Source organism: Danio aesculapii, chromosome 14, assembly GCF_903798145.1.
Source record: "Danio aesculapii chromosome 14, fDanAes4.1, whole genome shotgun sequence".
Lineage (NCBI taxonomy): Eukaryota > Metazoa > Chordata > Actinopteri > Cypriniformes > Danionidae > Danio > Danio aesculapii.
Genome location: NC_079448.1, coordinates 23858959 through 23884380, shown reverse-complemented (window position 1 = coordinate 23884380; position 25422 = coordinate 23858959). Strand labels below are relative to the sequence as shown.

General features: G+C 33.5%; 1 protein-coding gene across 1 annotated transcript; it reads left to right on the top strand.

The window, feature by feature from the left end:
* Positions 1-3207: 3207 nt before the first annotated feature.
* On the top strand, positions 3208-25349 carry ssrp1a (structure specific recognition protein 1a). The gene is made up of 18 exons (XM_056472458.1): positions 3208-3345; positions 3856-3911; positions 5839-6024; positions 7122-7227; positions 9123-9316; positions 9406-9506; positions 11708-11837; positions 12021-12124; positions 12210-12338; positions 12960-13181; positions 14640-14712; positions 16107-16236; positions 18917-18962; positions 19074-19209; positions 20091-20258; positions 21867-21967; positions 24620-24782; positions 24863-25349. Exons 2-18 carry the CDS (start codon positions 3858-3860, stop codon positions 24944-24946), a joined length of 2127 nt encoding a protein of 708 aa, XP_056328433.1. The 5' UTR covers positions 3208-3345; positions 3856-3857; the 3' UTR covers positions 24947-25349.
* The last annotated feature ends 73 nt before the right edge of the window (positions 25350-25422 follow it).

The window sequence follows — 25422 nt, the reverse complement described above, 5'->3', positions numbered from 1 at the left end:
GAGTGGCCGGTGTTTGGACTGGTGTAGCTGTTTTGTGACCCAGTCTTTGCTTGTTTAATGTGTCACTCCTCTGGTATTAGCGCTATTGACAGTGAGATTATCGAGATTATGTGCACTTGTGTATGCGTGGGTTTTTCACAGGTGTGTGTAAACGGCGCCGGCGTGAGGATAAATAAACGCTTCATTTCACCCCTGACATTAAGAGAACAGTCAGGAAGAGATTAACACGATGATTATTGCAGAACCTGTGATGTTTGACTGATCTGCGGTCAGCTGAATCGGGATGCGGGCGTCCTCTGCTGTTTGACACTGGCAAATTACAGATCGACTGTCATCATACAGTATTTTATGATGATAATAATAATAATAATAATAACAACAATGGGCTTGCCTAATAATAATAGGCTAATAATAATAACGGGCCTTCCTTATAATAATAGTAATAATAATAAAAATAATAGGCCGTTAATAATAATAAAAACAATAATAATGATAATAATGGGCTTGCGTAATAATAATAATAATAATAATAATAATAGTAATAACAATAATAATGGGCATGCCTTATAATAATATATAATAATAATAATAATAATAATAACAACAATGGGCTTGCCTAATAATAATAATAATAATAATAATAGGCTAATACTAATAATAATAATAATAATCTGTCTGCCTTATAATAATAGTAATAATAATAAAAACAATAGGCTGTTAATAATAATAATAATGGGCTTGGCAAATAATAATAATAATGATGATAATAATAATAATAATAATAATAATAATAATAATAATAATAAGCTAAGAATAATAAAAAGTTAATAATAATAATAATAATAATGGGCATGCCTAATAATAATAATAATAATAATAACAATAATAATAATAATAATAATAATAATAATAATGTGCTTGCCCAATAATAATAATAATAATAACAATAACAATAATAATAATAATAATAATAATAATGAGCCTGCCTAAAAATAATAGGCTAATATTATTAATACAATTTAGCAAATTTATGGATAAAACAGTAGGTCAAGAAGTAGCTATATTTTATCTGTACAAAAAGGCAACTTTACAATAAATACTTTAAATAGGGTTCTATCATTAGAGAGCTTCATTAGAACTTTAGCTGATCAGAGATCCTTATAGACTATTTTGAGGGATGTAAACAAAAACAATGGTCCCAAGGTATTTCCTGTTTTGCATTTTAAATTTCTATAGCTTCTGAGAATCATATAGAAGAGCCACATATTGATAAATAATCAATAATGACAGCTGTTTTAACATTAAGTTAAATGAATTGTCTCTTGTTACAGTTATGAACTTGTTTGATAACAAGCAGGAAATGTTCATGGCTCAATGACATCACCACATTAAAACGGTCTAAAAAAATAAATCTATATGCTTCTAAACATTTTGAACTTGTGAGTCAATTACAGCAGGCTAGCATTAGACTATTTTAGCACCATCATTTGAAATCATTGTAGGCCTACATTATTACTCAATATTTTACAGAAAGTATTCAGCATTTAGAAAGACTTCCAGTTGCAAGTGTGAATTAAATAGTTTTAAATTTGTCTTTTTGATTTAGGCTTGTGTGTATTTTAATAATTTTAAATTGTTTATTGTTTTAATAAATTACATTTAAAAACACAAAATAATTTGTCTATTCATTTGTCCATTAAAAATGTATTTATTTAAGAAATATTAAACTGACAAATTGAATCTTTGAGTTTTATTTTTATGTGGCACTCCTGGTCCTCTATAACAGTCTGCTATATAGTACAGTGTTAAATATATAAATGCAATAAATAAACTTTATTTTAATACTATTTTAATAATACTAATACTTATTTTTACTTACTCTTATAATATCTAAATATATTCTTATTGTTTAGTATTGGTAATAATTTGTTTGAATAATTAAATATATTTGAATACTTATTGAAATAAACATAATTTTTTTATCTACGGATTTTTTTATAATTATAGACCTACTAATTGTATTATATTTATAACATTCTATAATATAGTGAATAAATATAAGTTTTTTTCTTTAATTACTATTATCAATAATAATAATAAGTCCGCAGATTTTTACCCCATCATTGATTCTGTTTATTTACTTGTGTAAATGTGTGTAAATCTATATTTATTCAGTTTTGAAAGGAATTACAGTAATAATATTGACTAATATGTAAAAATTCATATGATTTATTTACGATACAGTTTGTAAAGTAATATTTTCTGTCTTTTAGTAGATATATTAGATGTATGAGACACTTGCTTTGTTTACCAAATGAATTGGATCTAATTGGATTTGCAATGTAAACATTAAATAAAGTTAAAAAGCTATTGCTTTTTATTTCCTATATTGAAAGCAAGTTTTAGTTATGATGCTCCCAAAATAATTCCACATAAATCCGCAGATTTTTTTACACAATAATGCGTAGAAATAGCAAAAAATGTCCACAGATTCCTTCTGGCCCTAGCAATATGTATTATTTAAGTTATTTTAATTATTTACTATTATTAATAATATGTTGAATAACAGTAAATATATATTTAGTCATATATGAAGCATTTTAACAATTTTGCTTTGTTCACTTAATAATTTTATTTAATTTAATAATTCAAATTTTATTGTAAAGAATTACGATTTAATATGATATATACATTTTACTAATCTTAAACGTTTTAATTATAATACATAATTTATACTTTTTGGTTTTTACAATCATGGAATGATTATATAACGTTTATAATACTGGAATTTATTTATTCATTATTCAGTATTACTGATAATAATACATAAAAAGTATGCTAAATAATAAACGCATATTTAATAATTATCTGTTATAATAAATATCAAATAGATCTCTTTGCTGTCAATTGTAGTCAATTATTTAAAAATATATGTTAAATTATTATAAATATTTTATACAAATATTTTAGATTTGTTGTTTGTTTTTACATTAAATCTAATTCAATTAAATGCAATTAATAAAGGTGAAATCATACACTTTATAATAGAAACATATTACTATAACGTCTATGGGTAAAATAATAGACATTTATAATCTATTATATCATCATATCTATGTTATATCATGTCTATGGGTAAAATAACCATTGTGAACCCAATGCCATGGAAACGCGTGACCCTTGAGTTCTTCTTCCGGGTCACGGTGTTCGGAACCCGGAGGTTTGACGCGGGAAACCGGAGAATAGAAGGTCCTCATCGTTGTGTTTATTTGTGTATATTTCCTCAAATATCTTCAGCCACCGGGAAACACCTTCATACCTTTGTGAAGTCGTCCTTCACCCAAAGTAAGTAGTAAAAAAGTGAGTATAATGTACTTTTGCGCCCGAATGCATGCGGTTGCAGGACTCACGGCTGCTCCACATGTACGGCGGAGCGGATACTGCGGCGGCGCTTCAGAACATGCTCTACATAATTAAAACATTATTATAATCATATTTTACACATTTAGTGCCTTTAAATGCTGTATAATTATGTTTATAATTCAACAATTTGCTTGTTAAATGGGTAATAAAATGTAAAGTCGGTCGCTTATTAGCTTATAGACACACACACACACACACACACACACACACACACACACACACACACACACACACACACACACACATACACAACTGATCTGATTTCACAAAGATGAAGAATGAAAGCGGCTGTATTTCTCAATAGTGTCGGTGTTGATACAGATAACATGTTAATTACAGAAGAATTAAAGCCTTCAGAGTCAACCAGACTGATGCAGACGCGGTATTCTGTAGTTCTCTATTGTGGTTAACATTAGTGTGTTTGTTTTACAGAGATGGGAGACACTTTGGAGTTTAACGACATTCATCAGGAGGTGAAGGGATCTTGGGTAGGCGACACAAAGCTTTTTTTCACAGAGGAATGAGGTTTTTAAAATAACATCGAAACTAACTTACAAAAACTGAAACGACCCCTGGGGGTCGCAGTTTAACGTTTCATTTTAGAAAAGCCAACTGTGCTGAATGTCAGATTTTTTTTATAATCAGAGCAATTCCATGCAAATGTCTACACTGTCTTGAGAAAAATGAGGTTTTCACCAAAATATCAAAACCTTTTCTATTATTTTTGTATAAGCATGTATTCTACAGTACTTTAAACATACTCTAAAATGTCTCTGTCAATGTTTTTAAACAATTATATTTGATTTACCAAAGTCACACAAGTGGCGATTTTACATCTGTCACATCCATAACAGAGATATTTTCCCTCATAATTAAAAAATCTCAAATTAAATAAAATCTATTATTTTTGTTGTATAAAGAGACAGCTCTCATTTTGATTGTCATTATTTCTTTTGGGTTGTGCAGATTAATTCAGAAATTTTCTACTAAGTATGCTGTAGACTTCAAACTCGCCGACTTTTTTGGTCACATCCATAACGCATGTTTATTTTCCTCATTTAAACTATTAAAAATGTTTACACATTGATATTTTTCTGATCCCATAACTCTGTGGTTGTTTTTTAAAATATGAACAGATGTTTCAGTAAAATGTTAACATATACTTTCTATATGAATTTATGTTTTGAATTTTTATTGCAAACGTCACAACCGTAATGCTGAAATTGCTCAAAATGATCAACTTTGTTTTAAAAAATTAAGTGTTTTTTTTTAGCAAGTAAAACATCTCCAATAAAGCTGGGGTTCATTTATGTAATTAGGTCTATGTTTTATTTGTAATGGAGGCAATAAAAAAGCTTTATATTATTTTTAGTGCTGAGCAAAGATTAATTGTGATTAATTCCATCCAAACTAAAAGTTAGTTTTGATATAATATGTGTGAATTATATACATTTATTATTTATATGTAATACACATACATAGAAACAAAACTATACAAAGCAATTTTGTAACGCATATTTAAATGTGTATATTTAATTTGCATCATATACATATATTTTATATCTTAATATAAAATATTTTTTTTCAAATATATGCATGCCTGTTTGTGTGCATATACATAATAAATATATGTATATAAATATTTGTATATAAATACATGTACACACACATTGTCAAAATAATAAACCTATATTTTGAATGCGGTTAATTTTTTTGCCCAGCACTAATTATATAGTTTTTGATTAATAGTGATAATTTGCAATGTCAGTTTACCTGATCGTGCTGTTTTTTTTTTTTGTCAGGAGAAATAAGAATAGGAAAAATGGTACGACTGACTTTAGAGGAACTATATTGTGTTGGATTATATAATATGAATCTATATGACTTATTACTGATCATTTATGAATATGAATGATCAGTAATATGAAGTGAAACACAAACCGCATGCTGCCATAAAGTTTTATTTTGTCAGATCTAGGTGTTAATATATTGCTATTTATTTCAGTATTATTTATATTATTCCAAACAAAGCACTTGTTACTCAAAAGGCAAGATTCACAGTCAGTTATATGTGAGTGGAATATTCTAGTTTGCTAGCACATATACTATATTTTGTAGCATATATGCGCTCTTGGCCTTTTCACTGCACTCCAAAAACTACAAAATTGCTAAATCTATTTTTTGGCCAAGTTTATGTTCTCACATTTTCAAAATCTGTGAATATTATAAAAAAAATCTTTTAGTCTGGTCCAGCTTCATATTTATTTATTTATTTATTATTTTTTATATTTATTTGTTGATGACTTCTTCAGGGAGAAAAATTATTGAATGTATGAAAAGTAATGTATAGCTACATGCACAACTAAAGTTTAAATGATTTAGAATTGCTCACCCCGTGTTTGTGTTTGTTGTCAGAATGATGGGCGTCTGAGGTTCAGCAAGCAGACTGTGGTCTATAAAAGCCATAAAACAGGGAAGGTGGACAGTATTCCTGCTCCTGACCTCTCCGAGGCCCAGTGGCGTCGAGTCTGTCTGGGTCATGGGCTCAAACTTTCCACCAGCACTGGACACATCTACAAATATGACGGCTTCAAAGAAACAGTGAGTCTGTTGGTTGGTCCAATGATTATGTAAATCCATGAATGTAAAGTATAAGGTCACTCAAAAATTCCAATGCTGTCATTTATTTTCCAAATACTGTCATTCAGTTCCTAGTGTTGGTGCAATGCTTTAAGGCCCTCTTTTCAGACCACAAACCGCATTCCCATGCTAGTCCATGGTAATGAAATGCATCAAGCTTTCCCAAGTGTCCAAGGGGTATATGAAAAACAAAATTAAATGTTATTTATTTTGTAATAAAATTCTAACCTAAACCCATGGTCTTAATCCGTGACTGTGCATTCATGAAACTGTTACAGGCATCCCACGAGACCTTGAAAGTTTGTAACTCTGAAGGTTTTTGAAAATAAACATGGATACGGGTCCTTGAAAGTTATTTTTGTCTGTAATATATCCTTTTTGCTTTTAAACTGAAATGTGAAAGTGCAGTGTGTGAGATTCAAGATGTTACAGGATAGCTTTGCTCTGGGCATAATCGCTGTTCTCAAATAGTGGATTTGCCCTGTATGTGTGTGTTTGGATGATGATGATGATGATGATGATGTTGTTGTGTATGATGTTTATTTTTAAACAGTGCAGCGTAACTCCACACTGTAACATGTAACAGAGTCAAGGTTTGTTAGTTTGCTGTGAATCTGGATGCATTGATTAGCATCTAGCACTAAGCTAACAGCATCATCATTTCATCTGTACATGGGGGAAAAGGCAGCATTGTGAGGATCAGGGATTGCTGGTTTGTGTAATGTTCAAGTGATCGTGAGGGATTCGGTAACCCAGTGCCAAGCTCATTAGCACACAGATGGACACACACACTCACACACACCTGGTGGAGTGACATGTGGAAGCGATTGTGCAGTGCTGGATAAATAAACAGGCTGATTGAGCGTGCTCCACATCAGCCTCCGGCCGGATTACACACACCTCCGCTATCCCACAGGGCCGAGTGCCGCTGCCAAATCTCTTTATTAATGAATCCAGGCCTGGATGAGAAAGAGAGTCAGGGGAAGTGAGGCATTAATTCTGTTTATCTCTTCCTTCTCTCACTCTCGACTAACTTTTTGCATTTTTCCCCACTGCAGGATTATGAGAAAATCTCTGCGTTTTTCAAAGCGAACTACAAGGTGGAGTTGGAGGAGAAGGACATGTGTGTGAAAGGCTGGAATTGGGGAACTGCCAAATTTGCAGGTACATATACACACGCAAATAGACATGCTATTGGAAATGAAAGGGATGGTCAAAAATTTGAATTGTCATCATTTACTCAGCCTTCACTTGTTCTAAACCTGTTTACGTTTCTTTCTTCTATTGAATACAAAAAAAGATATTTTGAAAAATGTTGGAAACCTGTAACTATTGACTTCTATCGTGTTTGTTTTTCCTACTATAGAAGTAAATGTTTACTGGTTTACAACATTCTTTAGAATATCTTAATTTGTGTTCAGCAAGATTATAATAGTTTTATTCGATTTGACTTTTTGTTTTCAAATTCAGTTCGTTTTAATTAGTTTTTAGAGACGGATTTACTAGTTTTTAATAGTTTCTGTAATTTAAAAATAGTTTGAGTTTAGTTTATATTAGTTTCAGTATTAGTTTTAGTTTTTTTTCTAAATGAGGATATTTGTTAGGTGCAAGATTCAAAATCATCAGAATAAATATTGTATAATAAAAACTTAACCAAAGATACATTTTTTTGAAAGATGTATTCAGAGGACACATGAACACTACCATTAACACTAATTGTTTCAAATGATTCAGTTCGATTTGGTGAACTAGTTCAACCGGTTCATTAGAAGATCCAGTGAAAAAGAATGATTCGTTTGCCATCACTAATGCGGAAATAAAAACCATTACTGGGCACAAATGTTTTAAATGAACACTTTTAAGTGTCTGTCGGGGTCGTATTTAAAGCTGTCACTGTGCAGCTATCATGTCCACATCTTGTTTTTTGTCGCGGAAACAACAGTGAGGATGACTGGAGGAGAACCGGCTTGATCTGGCCAATGGCAGCACGAGTACAGACTCTGAGGTGCCGTAAGAGTCAAACACCTGGCAGCACGAAATAGATTTACTTCTCAAAGGCACACAGTAAACTTAAGTATTAAAACGTTTACAAAAGACGAAAACAAGGAAGTTTTTGCTATAACTGTTATTGCTATAAAATTAAAGTTAGTTTTGTATATACAAAATACAGTTTCAGTTCTAATTTTATTTTCATTTCAGATAACTAAAATGTTTTTAAATTCTAGTTTTCATTACATTAATATAACATTCATAACATTTGTGTTCAGCAGAAGAAAGAAACTGTAAAAGGTTTGGAACCACTCATGAGTGAGTAATTGGTTGAGTAATTTTTATTTTTGGTTGAAGTATCACTTTAAGGGTTTATTTTTTGGCTGATAACTGATGAGTAAAAGAATATATATAAAAAAAAAGAAATTATTTTAGTTAATTTAGTTAAATGAGTATTTGTTGCTAAACTTTGTAAAGTTTTATTTTAGTGTTGTCGGATTATTAGTATTTGTGATGGATAATGGTATCTTAATGAGAAACGCAAGTCCTATATACATAACAATTTTAGCTCATGCTCATAAAAACAAGTGAAAAGTGACAATGAACACTTAATGCAATAGCACAACATTTTGTTTTAATACAAAAAACTTATCAAGAACCTTTAAGTTTTGCAAATATTTAACCGTTTTCAAATTATTAAAAAGTATTAAAATGCTTGCTTTTCTTTAGAATCATGTGACACTAATGACTGGACTAATGGCTGCAAAGTCCTTTATTATCACAGAAATTAATGGCATTAGAAATCTATTCAACGAGATAAATTATTGCACAGAATTGTGATTGTAGTTCTCAGTATTACAGTTATGGTGTTTTTTAAATAAATGTAGCTATTTTTTTAACACACACACACACACACAAACACACAAATAAAAACTTCCTGACCCTAAACATCTGACCAACAGTGTCAAATATATAATAAAATAAATCAGCAAACAAAGTAATGTGTGATCTAGGGCAATTAAAAAGCCTTTTGTTGCTAATATGTTGAGCATTTCTGGCTCTGTCCTCAGGCTCTCTGCTGTCTTTTGATGTGAGTGACAGTCCTGTCTTTGAGATCCCGCTGTCCAGTGTATCCCAGTGTGCAACAGGCAAGAACGAGGTGACGGTGGAGTTTCATCAGAATGATGATGCTGAGGTTTCACTCATGGAGGTCCGCTTTTATGTCCCGCCAAACACTGGAGACGACGGCTCAGACCCTGTGGAGGTGTGTGTGTGTGTGTGGGTGTGGATGGAAGAGCCTTAGTCAGTGTGTGTACTCCTGTTGTTAATGCTGAGGATTTCACTCTCTCACAGGCGTTCGCTCAGAATATTCTGTCAAAAGCAGATGTTATTCAAGCTACTGGAGACGCTGTGTGTATCTTCAAAGAGCTTCAGTGCCTTACGCCGAGAGGAAGGTGGGTTGTTTTTAAAGTGTTTTCGGACTGACCATACACCACTTTGACCAGACTGCTCGACTAGTTTACCTGAGCATTTATTTCTGTCATTAATGCTGTTTTCTAGAAAATTATTTGCGTTGTTTTAATTGACAAACGTGCACAGGTTTGAAGAAGTTTAGCTAGAGCTCATTAAATATGGTCTAGTAAATTAATATGAATTTCAAAGTTGAATGAAAGTTGAAAAGGTTTGGATAATGTGTCGTGTAAAAGAAATACTTTATCATAAAATGACAAATTTTCTATATTGAATTTGGACAATACAGCAAAAAAAAAGAAAGAAGTTTTATTTAATTTTGAGTTGATATTTATTTTTTAAATTAAGATCATAAAGCATGATGTTTTTTTTTACTTTGAACAACAATGGTCTTAGCAGCAGCATATATATCGGCTTCTTAATAGAAATCAGTGGTGGAACTAATCACAAATTTCACGGTTCAGATTACATTATAGTTTTTGAGTCACGGATCTGACCCTTTTATGGATGAGTAAAAAAAGGGAGACGACAAATGTAATTCGCTTTCCATTTATTACAAAAACAATATGGCGAGACACTTGGTTTTAACAAACAGAACTTAAAACCTTTAACTTTATTAAAATGAAGAAAGCTGAAAAAAATAAACTAAAATATTCAGTGTAAAAAATTCACTGTTACTACTACTACTATTGCTGATGATACAAAATGTGAAAATCTAACATAATAATTTGTACAACCCATATTTATTTTCTTTTTAAATGAATGATTCAGTTCTTCACTCAAACTTCCTGTTTCATTGCTAGATGTGTCATTTTTGAAGAATTATTCAAAAAATTTTATTGCATTATTGAATTATTGCATATTTTTGATGGCTAATTGTCGCCACCTACTACTTAAATGTAATTCCTGTCTACAACTTTCATTTTTGAGCATCGTTAAATGCATGACGGCGATTTTAACCTTTACCATAAACATCAGTGTTTTTATCTAAACTATAAACGGTTATCCCACTACTTCAGTGTTATTTGACTGTTTGTAACTTCATAACTAACTCAAAAGACTATCAAAATCTCTTTTTTGATTTTTGTGTTTTTCAAAAACAGATTTGAATGCAGCGATCTGAAGGATTAATAAACATATGCAAATAACCATCACTTATAATTTATTGCATGGTTGTTGAGATCCTGATCTTTTAATGATTAATCATGCAGCTTACACTGAGTGCATTAATCCAGACAAAACAAGCAGTAACAGAAAACACCTTTAATGAAACCCACCAAATCCCGAATAACCTATCACAACATCTTCCATCATTATTATATTTTAAAGGAAAGCCTAAATGCTTTCATATATGTGATTTGAATGATGCAGGAGGTGATCTCTCTCTGTGATTGTTACAAATTTAGGACTAATCTACCAGTAAAAAAAATTATTAATCTGCCGGTCACGTGTGTTCTGAACCATGGGTTGTGATCTGTACGAATCACAGATCAACCGTGATCCGTTACACCACCTAGCCAAATAGTTAAATGAAAGATTATTGTAGCTAAAAACAAATGCAAAGAAAATAAGTATTTTGTGAGTTTTTACTTTGTCCACGTTTTCTGTGGACAGCACAGATCTGCTTGATGTGCCCGTATTACCTGCAGTGGAAAACACCCTTTAGATATTGGGACAGAGGTTTCTGACACTGCAAGGAATTGGGCTCATAAGCAAGCAGTGTAATGGTGCTTAATTAATGTAAACTAACTAAACTGTTAAATAATACCTGGCTTCCTCACCTATGTTTTTAATAAGAGTTCTGCCTTTATTGGAACATCACAAGGCAAACAAATTTTGAGTGCTCCGTTGCCAACAGTTGCAGAAAGAGTTAAATACAGTGATGCAGAAGGGCTCTCACTCACTCACAACTGATTGTTTTATTTGTAAGAGCACTGGTATTATGGGCAGCATTTGTGTTATGACATATTGCAACAAACTTCTCTGGTGCGGTGGCACTGACAATATATTTTACTTTAGGCTTTTATTATATGTACAAATGACCTTAATGAATTGTTCGGTTTGTAATGTGTATCGAACTGAAAGCTCCTTACCAAATCATTACACCCCGAGTATACTTTATATATCTGCCTGTCTTTGGGTGTATTGTTTCCTATGTTTGACTGAGTTAATGTTCCTCTATCAGGTATGATATCCGTATCTACCCGACCTTCCTGCACCTCCACGGTAAGACTTTTGACTATAAGATCCCCTACACCACTGTACTGCGTCTCTTCCTGCTGCCACACAAGGACCAGAGGCAGATGTTTTTTGTGGTGAGTTTTATGTAGATCAGTTGAACATTTTTATCTATCTGAATCTGACTGAAAAAATACTGAGCGCATGTGCACAGTAAAATAGCTTGCTGGCACCTGCTTGTTAAATGTAGACTCACAGCTTTGTTTATTGTAACTTTTCTTCATGGTTATTTTAAAATGATTTTTCCTTTTATTTTGTAGATCAGCCTTGATCCGCCTATTAAACAGGGTCAGACTCGATACCATTTCCTCATCCTCCTGTTCTCCAAAGATGAAGACATCAGTCTGGCTCTCAACATGAGCGAGTGAGTACACTGCAGTTTCTCAGTCTGTCAGATGTAAAGCGCTGTTGGCTTTGCTGACTGCATCTGTGTCTTCTCTTCCTCTCAGAGATGAGGTGGAGAAGCGTTATGAAGGGAAGCTCAGCAAGAACATGTCTGGTCCGCTCTATGAAATCGTCAGCAGGGTCATGAAGGCTCTGGTCAACAGGAAGATCACAGTGCCTGGAAACTTCCAGGGGTAACGCATATATAGATGCTTAAACACAAGACTTTAATGTTTCTCATATGTCTCAACCCACAGAGAGATGTGACAAACAGCAAAGATTGAAACATTTTAAAATGGTTAGCACTTTAGTTTGGGTCTGGCAGGAGCGCTTTTAGCTTAGCTTAGCATAATTCATTGAATCAGATTAGACCATTAGCATCTCGGTCAAAAATGTAAGTTAAATAAAAGTTGTGATAATTTTCTAATTTAAGGCTTAACTCTTTGTGTACCAAGACTGATATAAAATGACAATTTGCTATTTTCTATGCAGATTTGGCCTCAACTATACAAGAACTATACTCTCAATCTGGTGTAATAATCAAGAAACTTTGTCTACGATGTTTAAAGAAGTTTATTTTGATGAGGTAAAGGTTGTAGTAATATTGTGAAGTGTGTCCCCAAACTAAAGTGTGACAAAAAAAGCAAAAATGGAGAAACATGCAGGCAGCAATGATATGAGAGCAAAATAATTTTCTATATTTGATATTGTAAATTGGTAATTACCAACCTCTAGTTTTCATATGTGCAAGTACATATAGATGAATTGTTGTTCTTCAGGAGTTTACAGATGTTTTTCTTTCTGTGTGTTTGTAGTCACTCAGGTTCTCAGTGTATAACATGTGCGTATAAGGCGAGCTCAGGGCTGCTCTATCCTCTGGAGAGAGGCTTTATTTATGTGCACAAGCCACCAGTTCACCTGCGCTTTGAAGAAATCTCCTGCGTCAACTTTGCCAGAGGAACCACAACCACACGATCATTTGACTTCGAGATTGAGACCAAGCAGAACAACCAGTTCACCTTCAGCAACATTGAGAGGTAAACTACATTACCCTAAAATCCAAACATCTTTACCCAGAAAGCACAGACAGCAGTGGTTTTCATCTTTTGGTCACATGTACCAGTATATATGATTCGGTATGTCAAACAAAATAAAAAAAACACACACATGGATTGGTGGTAAACAAGAGAAACAAATTTCCCACACACTGCTAGTTTTGTTGCTGTGTAAATACAGTTTAGGCTCAAAACATTTTCTATAATTATTATATAATAAACTTCCCAGTTGATTTTGTTGGTATTCGTTTTTTTGGCATTACTGTTAAGTTTAAGGTATTTTTTTGTGTAATCAGACAAACTAAAGTGAATTTTTGGAATGTTTTTACATTGTTTTTATTCAGAATGTTTTTTACAAGCAAATTGGCCAATTCGATACTGATTTCTTTACCTTTTTTCTTTTTAGAAACCAGAAAAATGTTAGGAAATGTTTATTTGCTTTTATCTTAGTCTCATTACTCTGAATCTGCAGTGATTGCATATTAGAGACAACAACTGCATTTTATCTGCACCAATCATGATCTGCACAAAGGAGTGCCATATATTGAGTTGATGGTGATTTTAAAATATTGTATAATTTTAAAATATGAAAATGAATATATGCTTGGTAAACATGCAAATTCATTGTCTTCCAGCAGGGGGCACCTAGAATACTGCTGGTGTAACAGCAGTTGCTACAAAAGCTGGTCGTATTTAATATGGATTATAGAGAATCTATATGAACTTTCAATTATGATTGTATGTTTTCCCCTCATAAATGTTGGGGAAATTTACTTTTGAAAGTAAAGCATTACGATATTTAGTTACTCTCCAAAAAAGTAACTATGTAGTTGCATTAGTTACTTTTTATTATAAGTAATGCATTAAGTTGCTTTGGAGTTACATTTACATAACTTTGCCTGAGGTTTGATCTCTTTCAGAATTTGCAGGGTTTTTTTTCCATTATTTATATAGGAGCGCTGCAATTAACAACACGCTATATAACCTACACCCTCATTTTTCCTATTGAAACACATCAAAAAATCATAATTTTAATGTTTTTGTAATAAAAATGTTTTAAATAATTAATATTTTATAATAATAAAGATAATGTTTTCTTCTGAGAACTTCCTGACCTCAGAGCTATAAATGCTGTATTTATAGATTAATTGCTAAGCTTAAAGCAATGTGTTTGCTACTTCAGTACTTTTAAATTAAACTGAAACCAAAAATTAGCCTGTTGCTGATTATGCGTTTTTGTTGTTTTTGTTTGTTTTTACCAAAAAAAAAAAAAATCATTCAGTTGCATGTTTTACTGGAGGGTTATTTGATAAAAGGTCTTTTATACTGTACATGACAATTTTTTTTTTCAATTAAATCCACTAAATGTCTTGTCTGCAGCACCTTGTCATTTTTCTGTGCTTTATAATTCAGAAATAATCCTCTATTCTGCTTTAATAGGGAAGAATACGGAAAACTTTTCGACTTTGTCAATGCCAAAAAGCTGACTATCAAGAACAGAGGATTTAAAGAGGTAATTTCTGTTCTTTCCAAGACATTTATTTTGCTTTAATTATATGCATGTCATGGCTGGCCAGCATAATCAAGATGAATTATTAGTATTATAGTTAGAATAATAAAAAAGATGGCTAGTTAAATGCTCCTCAGATTATTTATTGGCTGTTGGCAATGTTTTATTTATTTTTTAAGCCAATACAAGTTGGAATATGTAGTAAATTTGTTACAAATTTAGCTAAAATGCACTGTTAAAGCGTCTTTTTAAGTTAGTTTATTTAAATAAGCTTAAAATACTGTTTTGTTTTTTGCAAAGATTTGTTCTGTGCAGAATTTATAATATTACAAAATTTATGTTTTTTTTATTATTATTATTTTTTTTTTTCCAAAAAACAGTTTTTTATTTTCTGTTCAAACTTTTTTTGATGTTTGGCTCATTTTAAAGTGCCATGTAAAACTGAGAAGAGAATGCAAATAATTTTGAGATAAATACAAAAGAGCAGATCAAACATGCAGTATCAGTTTTCTTTTTTATTATTCAGATTCAGAATCGGAAGAATCAGAATTGTTATTATTAAAGTGAAATACAAAGAAATAAATGATCAGGAGTAGAAAAACAGTTTTAGATATAAAAATGGGTGTGACTGGAAGCTTTTGAAAAGCAACGTGCACTATTATGGCACATGCCTGTTTCCCGCTCTTTCAGTTTCCCTTATACATGAGTGTAAGATGTCGGATGTCTGCAGCAGAAAAGCATAAGTGCTTTGGTCAGAGTGGAAATGCAGTCATTTACATGCTTGTATAGCACAATTAAATTAGCAGTAACCGTAATAGCGCAAGGATGTAAGTACCGTTCATGAGCTTAATCACAGTATTGTGTTCATGTGGAGTTAAATTTAATCCCTATGCTACTTTAGAAGAAACTAATTCATATGTATCTATCGAATAATGCTCTTTTCTCTCTTATTCATTATGAGCTTTACATTATTTAGAGTTCTGGTTAGTGACATCATAGTTGATATTTGACACGCAGCCCAGCCTTAATGCACATTTCTTTTTCTTTGAGCTTTTCTTATTCTGACAATTGAGTGTTAGGATCGTATTTAGTTTCAAATGTTATAACTTAATAGATGATGTTAGGAGCTTTTCTCTCGGCACACCCAAACGAACATGTTCACGCGCGGGTGAACATGCAGTCTGAAATGGATTTTAACTAAATAAACAATCTATTCGGTTGATGGATTTGCGCTCATGGGAATAAGCAGGAAAAGTGTTTGAACCTCTAATTCTGCGATCCAGACTCAGTGTGTGTTTATGCTAAAGTGGCCCTGATGGTGACTCGACATTAACTTCCTGTGGACGCAGTAATGTGTTACATTGACATTTATTTAGTGAGCTGTTTGTGTGCTCTAGGGCATGAAAGGAGCGGAAGACTACAGCGACTCAGATGAAGACCAGCATGACGCTTATCTGGAGAGAATGAAGGAAGAGGGCAAGATCAGAGAAGAGGGAGACGGCAGCGATGACTCTGAAGGCGACAGCGGTACTGATGCATATGTGCTAGAATACACCATGCAAACCATTAGTCTAGATTATGGGGTGCTTTTTCTTTTTATTAAAAAAAAAAGTTTAGATAATTTTTGTATTAAAAGCTTGACTCCTTTGTAGCTACATCGTGTATTAAAACCAACCGAAAGTTGCTATTTTCTAGGTCGATAAGGCTAAGAACTATACTCTAATTCTGACGTAATAATCAAGGAACTTTGCCGATGTACCATAGCTGCAGGAGGTGCAATGATGTAATGACTGAGTGAATCTTTAAATAGGAAGATTATAATAAAAAAATTATAATTATAGGGCGAGATGCTAGTGGTCTAATCCAGGGATGGGCAAACTCGATGCTGGAGGGCCAGTGTCCCACATAGTTTTGCTCCAACCCTGATCAAACACACCTGTCTGTAGCTTTCTAGTGATCTTGAAGACACTGATTAGTGTGTTCAGGTGTGTTTGATTAGGGTTGGAGCAAAACTCTGTAGGGGCACTGGCCCGACCAGGATCAAGTTTGAGCATCCCTGATCTAATCCAATTCAATGATATAAGCTGTGGTCACACTGCACTTTTCTATTCATATGCACGCGAATATGTCAAACCGGAAAACACAAGCTTGTGTGACAAGTTCGCAGTTTGCTGCATTAGAAAGTTTAAGCTTGGTGAACTCTGACCTGTAAAATCGTATCACATGATTGCGTTAGACCAATCGAAGATCAAACATGACCTCTGGGCAGAAATTTAAAACATGGACCAAGAGCTTGCTTTTTCGTATGTCTAATCATCTTGTTTAATCCCGCCCCTTTTCGCAGCGCCGTACAACAGAATTTCGCAAGCTCAAACTCTAGTGTGACCGAAGCATTATGCTAAGCGAAGCTAAAAGTGCTCCCACTAAACCCAGAGATTCTCTGAATGGAAACGAAAATGGTAGAAACTCAACTGTAAAACTGTAAAATGAATTTCCAAAAAAAGGTGTAGTGTTCCTTTCAAATACATTTTTTTGTCAACAAAATGTCTGCCCAAGTAATTATTATGATGAAGCTGATTTAACAGATCAAATTTTTAGGAGAATCTATTCTATTCTATTTTTTCTGTTAAGATTATAACAGAATTGTACTTACTACTTTAAAATGATTATATATTATTACTTTCTGAAAAGTGCTTTATACATGAAAGTTTGTTTTTTTTTTGTCACAATTTCTTTATATTAAACCAGTTGAAGATGCTGTTTCTATTTAAAGATGACCATTTTTGTTTTTCTGAAATGAAACGGAAAATGCTCATTCAGAGACTCTTGGGGCAGCTCTGGAGATGAAGTTCATGTCTTCATATAGACCTTTTTCTTGGAACGCAAAATTACCCATTATGCTTTGCGTGTATGCGCATGGAGAATGCTAAGAACTTCCGGTCGGCAACTGGTGCGTGTAAACAGTCACATTTGGACAACTTTGAAACGATCGTTTTAATCTATTTTACCTGCATTTATCTTTAAACTGATGCTGTTGTCGATCAGCACCACCTCCTGGACTGATCATTTTAAAAAAATGCGATCTAATAGGATGGAAAACAACTGCTGTGTGGCATTTTCCCCTCGTTGTCAGACTGCATCTTCTGCTGTTTAAACGAAACCTCGTCATCACTAAAGTCACCTGTACTGTCTTTTCTTTTATTATTTTATATATATTTTATTATTTTATATATATATATCACTAAAGTCACCTGTACTGTCCCACTAGCACAGATTTAATAACTGTGACAAAGTGAAAATAAATTGACATTTTGAAATGACAGAAAAACACAAACCGTGGTAAATACAACACACTAAATGAAACAAACGGCTCACGATTAGAATGAACAGCAAATCAGCGAGCAGAGTATCAGTAACAGACTTTTATTGGTCATTTTTGTAAATTGCATGACCTACATACCTGTTAAGTTTCATGGCAGTAATCTGGTTTGTTCTATAATGCAGTAAAGTATTGCTTGTGTGCGCAATAAAACCCATTTTCGGAGCGCAAATTACCGGTTGTAAACGGAAGTTCTTAGCATTCTACCGGAAGACGCTGGTCACTATGGTGACCTCCATGCAGTAGCTAAGAAAAAGGTCTATAGAATCAGAATCTGTTTTATTGCCAAGTGTGCTTTACACATGTATGGAATTTGATTTGGCTACGCAAGCTTCCAGTGTACATGAAGTGACAACACAAAAAAAATACATATATTAGAAAAGACGACAAACATTAGACAGAGATGCAATTAGAGCTCTGGATGAGGAATTGTACGGACAGATTTATTATAAATATACAAGTTATAAGGTGCGCTGTACAAGTGTGTATAGTATACTGAGAGGATGAAAAGAACAACTATTAGATGTTAATTTGAGTGTGTGCTGAAACTAAAACCATTCCATTTATTCACTCAGACACACCAAACTTGGAGACCTAATATTTAAATGGGTGTTTTGTGGTTTAATAGGCACAGACACTAGTCTACATCATAATTGAATCAAGTGTACAGCAATACTTTTGATAAATTCATCCAGTTTTTTCCTCAGTTTAGACATCAAAAACATGGGATTTGTGGCTGTAGTGTGATACAGTAATTACACCCTAAATTAAATCTTGTTGGTTGAAGTTACCTAATTGGTGTAGTTAATATCTAACATCTTCCGGCAGATGAGTCTTTCAACCCTGGAGAAGAGGATGATGATGTCCCAGAAGAGTGAGTGATTTTTAAACTGTCTTTTTTTTATTATTTCATATATATTTTATTATTTTATATATATATATATATAGTTTAATTTATGATTGCAATAATATGATGTTTGTGCAGGTATGACAGTAACGCTTCAGTGAGTGATAGTGAAGGAGATGATGGAGACAGCGAGGATGAAGGCAAGAAGAAAAAAGTTGAAAAGAAGCCCAAGAAAGTGGTGAAGGAGAAGAAAGAGAGAAAACCACGGAAAGAGGTCTAGGACTATTTTTTTCATGTCTCATCAATATGTCAAACATCAGTATTTACATTTCAGTATTGTATTGTCATGAAGGCATGAATAATTATGTGATTGACTTGCTGAAGAGTTTGTTTTTGTCTATTGAAGGCCCCCTGTTATGGATTTTAAAGGTTTTTGTATTGATGGTCTCCTACAATAAGTTTACATGCGTTCATGGACAACTCAGAATCTGCTTTTCTTTTGGGAGAAAAAAAACACCATTTATTGTGCACTTTGAAGACCTGTTAACCTCTTAAGGCCCAAGGTGTTTTTTTACATGCATTTTTTTATTTCTTTTTGCTATTTGGGCTTATTAGAACCTAATTAGAATAAAAACCTAAGTATCATCTTTTGATATGATGTACTTTTGGAAAAAAATTATGTCCATATATGTGGACTCGTGGTCCGAATTTACATAAAACACTTTTTCCTGAATTTTTTTTAATGCATATTTAACATTGAAATATTTTTTGAACTTGCTTTGACTATCAGAGTAAAAACAAAACAAAAATTCCCATTTTGTACAGTTAAAAATAGGGTTTGGGACATTTTATATGCTGCAAAACAGGATGACACTGTATTTCTGTAACAAAATATAAAACTTTCAAAGTATTTTAAATAGCCACTTAAGAGCTAAAATGTGCTGTCCACGTATATGGACACTCAAGCCCTAAGAAGATATTTTATCAAAGTGGTACACATTTCTGTTTTTATATTAAAGGAACTTTAAAACAGCACCCAATAAGCAACACACTGAAATATGTAATGTATTCACTGACAGTTCAGAAAGCGAAACGGCTATTACCTCTATTTAGCAGACTTTATTAAAACTCTCTTCCTCTTTCTGTGACCAACAGAAAAAGGTGAAGGATGCAGCTGCTCCTAAGAGACCCATGAGTGCTTACATGCTGTGGCTGAACGGCAACAGAGAGCGCATCAAGAGTGAGAATCCTGGAATATCAGTCACTGAAATCTCCAAGAAGGCTGGAGAAATGTGGAAACAGCTGGGAAAAGACAGAAAGGAGGTCAGATGCAGTGAAATCACACACGCAAACACCATAAGCAGAGAAAACTCTCATTTAAGAGGAAAGGTGTGAATACACAATGAACAAAGTGAATAGTTTGAGGTACAAAAATGGGAGACCTAAAGTGTAGTTCTGAAGAATAATGTCAGAATTAAAGGTGCAGTAGGCGATCTGCCAAAATGCTAACCGTTAGCATAATAGTTTTGAAAACACAGTCTCTCCCCTGCTCTTTAAAGCCATGCCTCCTGAAATCACGAACGCACACATTAAAGATGGCAGTAGACAACCCACTAGAGCATGTCATTCGCCAGTTAGAAAACTTCATGGTACTTTATAATACTACAATTATGAATGAAAAACTGTATTATGTCTAGCACATTTTCAGTTGTGTAGCAAGCAAAACTTGTCATAATGTGCAATATTTCATGCATGCAAGGATCACTGGTCTCATTCTCTGACTTGCCGTGTCCTAAAGTGACTAATGTATACTTGGTGCTTGGCCAGCGGGGTGCAAGAATTACACATATTACTAACCCATACTTACATGCTACTTCGGACGAATACATTTTAGTTAGATGAACATTTTTTAGTTTACACCTTGCCCAGAATATAAAAATGCATATAAATACATTTAGATCATTTACTTTAATCATTACTATTGGAATGTGAAGAGACTTTCAACCAGCACAACTTAAAATGTTTCTGAAGACAATCACCTACTGCACCTTTAAGAGAAAGTTTTTGTTGCAATTCTGAGAAAAAAATAAGATTTTAAATACAGATATAGGAAGAAAAGTCACATTTTTAGGAAAATTTCCAAATTCTGAGAGGGAATAAAACAAAATTTGGAGAAAGTTGCAGATCTGAAGACAGAATGGGGGAAATTAAATCTCATTTCTAATGAAAAAAGTCAGAATTTCAATTTATAAAGTTTTATTTTTCAAAAATAAAGAAGAAAGAAATGGTGGTGATTCTGAGCAGTAAAACCAGTTGGGAGAAATAAAGTTGCAGTTCTTTAAAAGAAAAAAAAAAGTCTCAAATGCAAGAACATTTCTGAGGGAAAAGAAAAGTTTGGAGTCTTGAGAATATCCTCTCATCTGAACTCATCTGAACTTAATCTTGCAGTTGTGAGGGAAAGTTTCTAAACTGCAAAGTGGTCTAATCCATTTCTCAGTATTGGCAGATCTAAACAGAACTGTGAGGAAAAAATGTATTTCGATTTATCTCCTTATGGGGAAAAAATGTTACATATTTTTATATTTATCTTTGGTATGTAGCTGGTGAACATTTACTTGGTATATCAACATTTGTACTCTACAGAAAACCCTTTACATTTTGCTTCCCAGTTTTTTGGCTCTCATTTTAGCTCTGTGGCAAACTCAATGTTTTATGCATGAAGCTTTGTTTTTGGAAAATTGCTTGCTTTCCTGCAAATGCTGACTGTGTGTGCACCACTGAATACATTTATTAGCCACTTACTGAATTATTTGCCTGTGGTTTGCTTTATTGTGCCACACAGATTATTGAGGCATAAACTGAAGCTGTTCTGGTAGTAAACTGACTTGTTTATGTGATTCAGCGGTATGTTCTGCTAATTGTGTTTTACAGGAGTGGGACAAAAAAGCAGAAGAGGCTAAGAGGCAATATGAAAAAGCCATGAAAGAATACAAAGAGAGTGGAGGAGGAGCCGCCGTCGCTGCTGCTACTAAGTGAGCCTAATGCTGTTTTATTATCTGTTGAGCCATTTCATATTTTTTCTGGAAACCTAAGGATGTCAATTTTCCTGGGTCATCTCTAAAAATAACAATCGAATAATTAAGAATATTAATACTGCAAGAAGTGTCTACTTCAGTGATGCTTGAGCATGACAGGATGTGCAAATAACGCTCAAATGCAAGCACACTCAGCCAAAGGAAGTAATAATACTATATTTATAAATAATAGTAGGATGATTGATAAATAGTGAAAAATAAATTATAATCTAAGGATTAAAAGGGATAGTTCACCCCAAAATTACTCTTATTCATGTTGTTTTGAACTCTTAAGACATTTTTTTTATCTTTAGGGTTCATTTTAGGATATTTTTGATGAAATCCGGAGCTCTAACCCTTCATAGACAAAAAATGTCGTAAAATATTGAAATAAGTCCATAAAGGAGCTTGTCAGAACTGTCCATCTCTCATTAGTGTGGTTCAATTGTAATTAAACGAAGCTATGAGAATACTTTTGTATCCAAATAAAACCAAAATAACGTCTTAATTTCTTCTGTTCAGTGTCAGTTCAGGTCACGTTCATGTGAACCACAACAAGTCCCACTAAACCGGACGTGTCCGTGCATTGTTTACAAGCCAAGGAAGACAATTGCTGTAGATAAGAGCATAGTCTTTGTAAACATGTCTGAGGATTTCCACAGAGAGGAACACTAGCAGTCTTACTCAAACCAGAATATGCAGACGTCTGGAATATACGTCAGCAGCATATGAAGAGCTGTATGATAGCAACACATTTGACAGTTCTGTCATACAGGTATATACATATACAATAGGTATTTCAGCATATTTTTTTGTAAGATTAATTCAAAGTTAGATTAGTTTGTTAATTAACTTAAAAATTTTGCAATAAATCCAACTTATAGTATAGATACTATACTGCATGTAGTTGTGGTTTTCCTTCAAATTATTATTTTTTTCTTAAATTTTCTTCAGTAGTCTTACATTTACTCTTTACTCTCAAAAAATGCAGAAACCCTGAAATGTTTTGGAATAAGTGAGTAATGACAGATTTTTTTTTTCTTTTTTTGGCAATCCTAACCCTTTAATGACTGGTTGTACAGTGTTTCAATAGCTTTGTCTCACTGTCTATACACTGGGAACTGGGCATACTTGTGTCTTAAGCAATTTATATTTTTGTTTGTGTTTTCTTTCCAAATGTGCATAGCATATTGCTCATATTAAGAAACATCTAGACTGTGTCCTGTGTTCGGGTGTCCTGTGTTCGGGTGTCCTGAATTTCATTCTCGGCTCGCTAAACTCTCCTGTCCAACTACTGTTCTATCACAATAAATGCAAAAAAAAATCTTTAGAAAAATAAATACAATGACATAATGCTTGCTGTGCCACTGCCTGACAAAAGTAAGAGCAACAAATAATACTTCTAGTTAATCATTTGGAAAAGTGGCAAAAGGCAGATTTTTCTAATGAATCATCTGTTGAACTGCATCCCAATCATCACAAATACTGCAGCAGACCTATTGGAACCTGCATGAACCCAAGAGCCTCATAGAAATCAGTCAATTTTGGTGAAGGAAAAATCATGGTTTGGGGTTACATTCAGTATGGGGTGTGCAAGAGATCTATAGAGTCTATATCGATATCAACAGCCTTAGATATCAAGACATTTGTGCTGCCCATTACACTACAAACCACAGGAGAGGGCAAATTCTTCAGCAGGATAGCGCTCCTTCTCATATTTCAGCTTCCACAAGTTTCTGAGAGTAATGAAGGTCAAGGAGCTGCAATATTGGCCAGCCCAGTCACCAGACATGAACATTACTGAGCATGTCTGGGGTAAGATGGAGGCATTGAAGATGAATCCAAAGAATCTTGATGAACTCTGGGAGTCCTGCAAGAAGGCTTTCTTTGCCATTCCAGATGACTTTATTAATAAGTTATTTGAGTCAGTGCAGAGATGTATGGATGCAGTCGTCCAAGCTCATGGAAGTCATACACAATATTAATTCTTTTTCCACTGCACCATGACTTTATATTCTATACTGGACATTATTTCTGTTAAGTGATAAGACTTTTTTCTAAGCAGAGTCAGACCTTACTGTCCTAATTAAATAATAAAAAATTAAGGCATGATCAACCTTTATTTTGGTTAAACAAGCGTAATCTAGAGGCCTTTGCCCTTCATATAAGCCTCTTCTGATACCAAATGATCAAGTAAGAGTCAAGTTATTATTTGTTGTTCCTAAAACTTAGATGGTTGACAAGACTTCTGTCAGGTAGCGTAGATGTGGTAAAACGGAACATAACAACAGCTCTACAGAGTAAACTGATGCACTGAAAAAAGTGTTGCATGCAAAACTGTTGCAAACTATTTATTTGTGTTGAATTTAAACAAACCAATTAAATTTAATAATGTTCAACTTAATTTGTTTGTTTAAATTCAGCCCAAATAAATTGTTTACGACCACTTAACGTAAAAAAATTGAGTAAATCCAATTAATCATCTTTGTATAATTTTTTTCAGTGTGCTGCATTCTGTTTTCGATTTTAATAAATAAATTGGAATTGGAGTTCAAAAGAACAGCATTTCTGAACATTATATTGACATGGTCATTTGGTTTGTGCGTTTAGAGAAAAGAAAAAGAAGGGAGGAAAGGTGGAGGCTAAGAAGAAAAGCGGAGGAGAGAAGGAGAAAAAGAAGGAAGGTGCAAATGAGAGCTTTAAGAGTAAAGAGTTCATCTCCAGCGAGGAGAGCTCATCAGAATCTGACCACGACAGAGGCAGCAAACGCAAGGTGTGTAACTCCTGCTTTTCCTCTATGGTTTATTGCTTGTATTTAGATCTGCGTTGTTTAAGCAGTTTAATCTGTCTCAGGCTTCTGATGACGACGACGAGGAGGAGGAAGAAGCGGCGGCCTCTACTCCAGCAAGCTCAGAGGAAGAGTCAGGATCTGACTGATGTCCTGCTTGGCGATCAGAGACATTTCCACATCTCAGGTTTCACACAGCAATCACTGATGGACCAAGACTTTCCTCCGTGCCGCGTGCTCCAAGCGCACTGTTACACATTTTACATTCAGGCTGAGACCTTGGAAATTGACGGGTAACGTTTTCCCCACTGCTTTTGGAGAGTGACATCACTAATGCTCTCAGAATATTTTTTGTTTTGTTTCAGATATGGTAGAGATTTAATTCAGGGAAGTGTGGATTAGACCTGCTTGTAGAGGGTTTTGCCTTCTTTTTATTACAATTGTCTTTATCAGAATTAATTGCGCTTCAGTAATTTCAGTTTTTTTTTTTGTACTTTAAGCTATCAAATCGTTAATCGCTGTTTTGCAATAAACATTCAGTGAGTAATTAAATGCCTGTTTCTCCCTGTGTGTGACCAGTAGATTAGCCATCAGTTAATGTCATGTGATATCAAGAATACTGGTA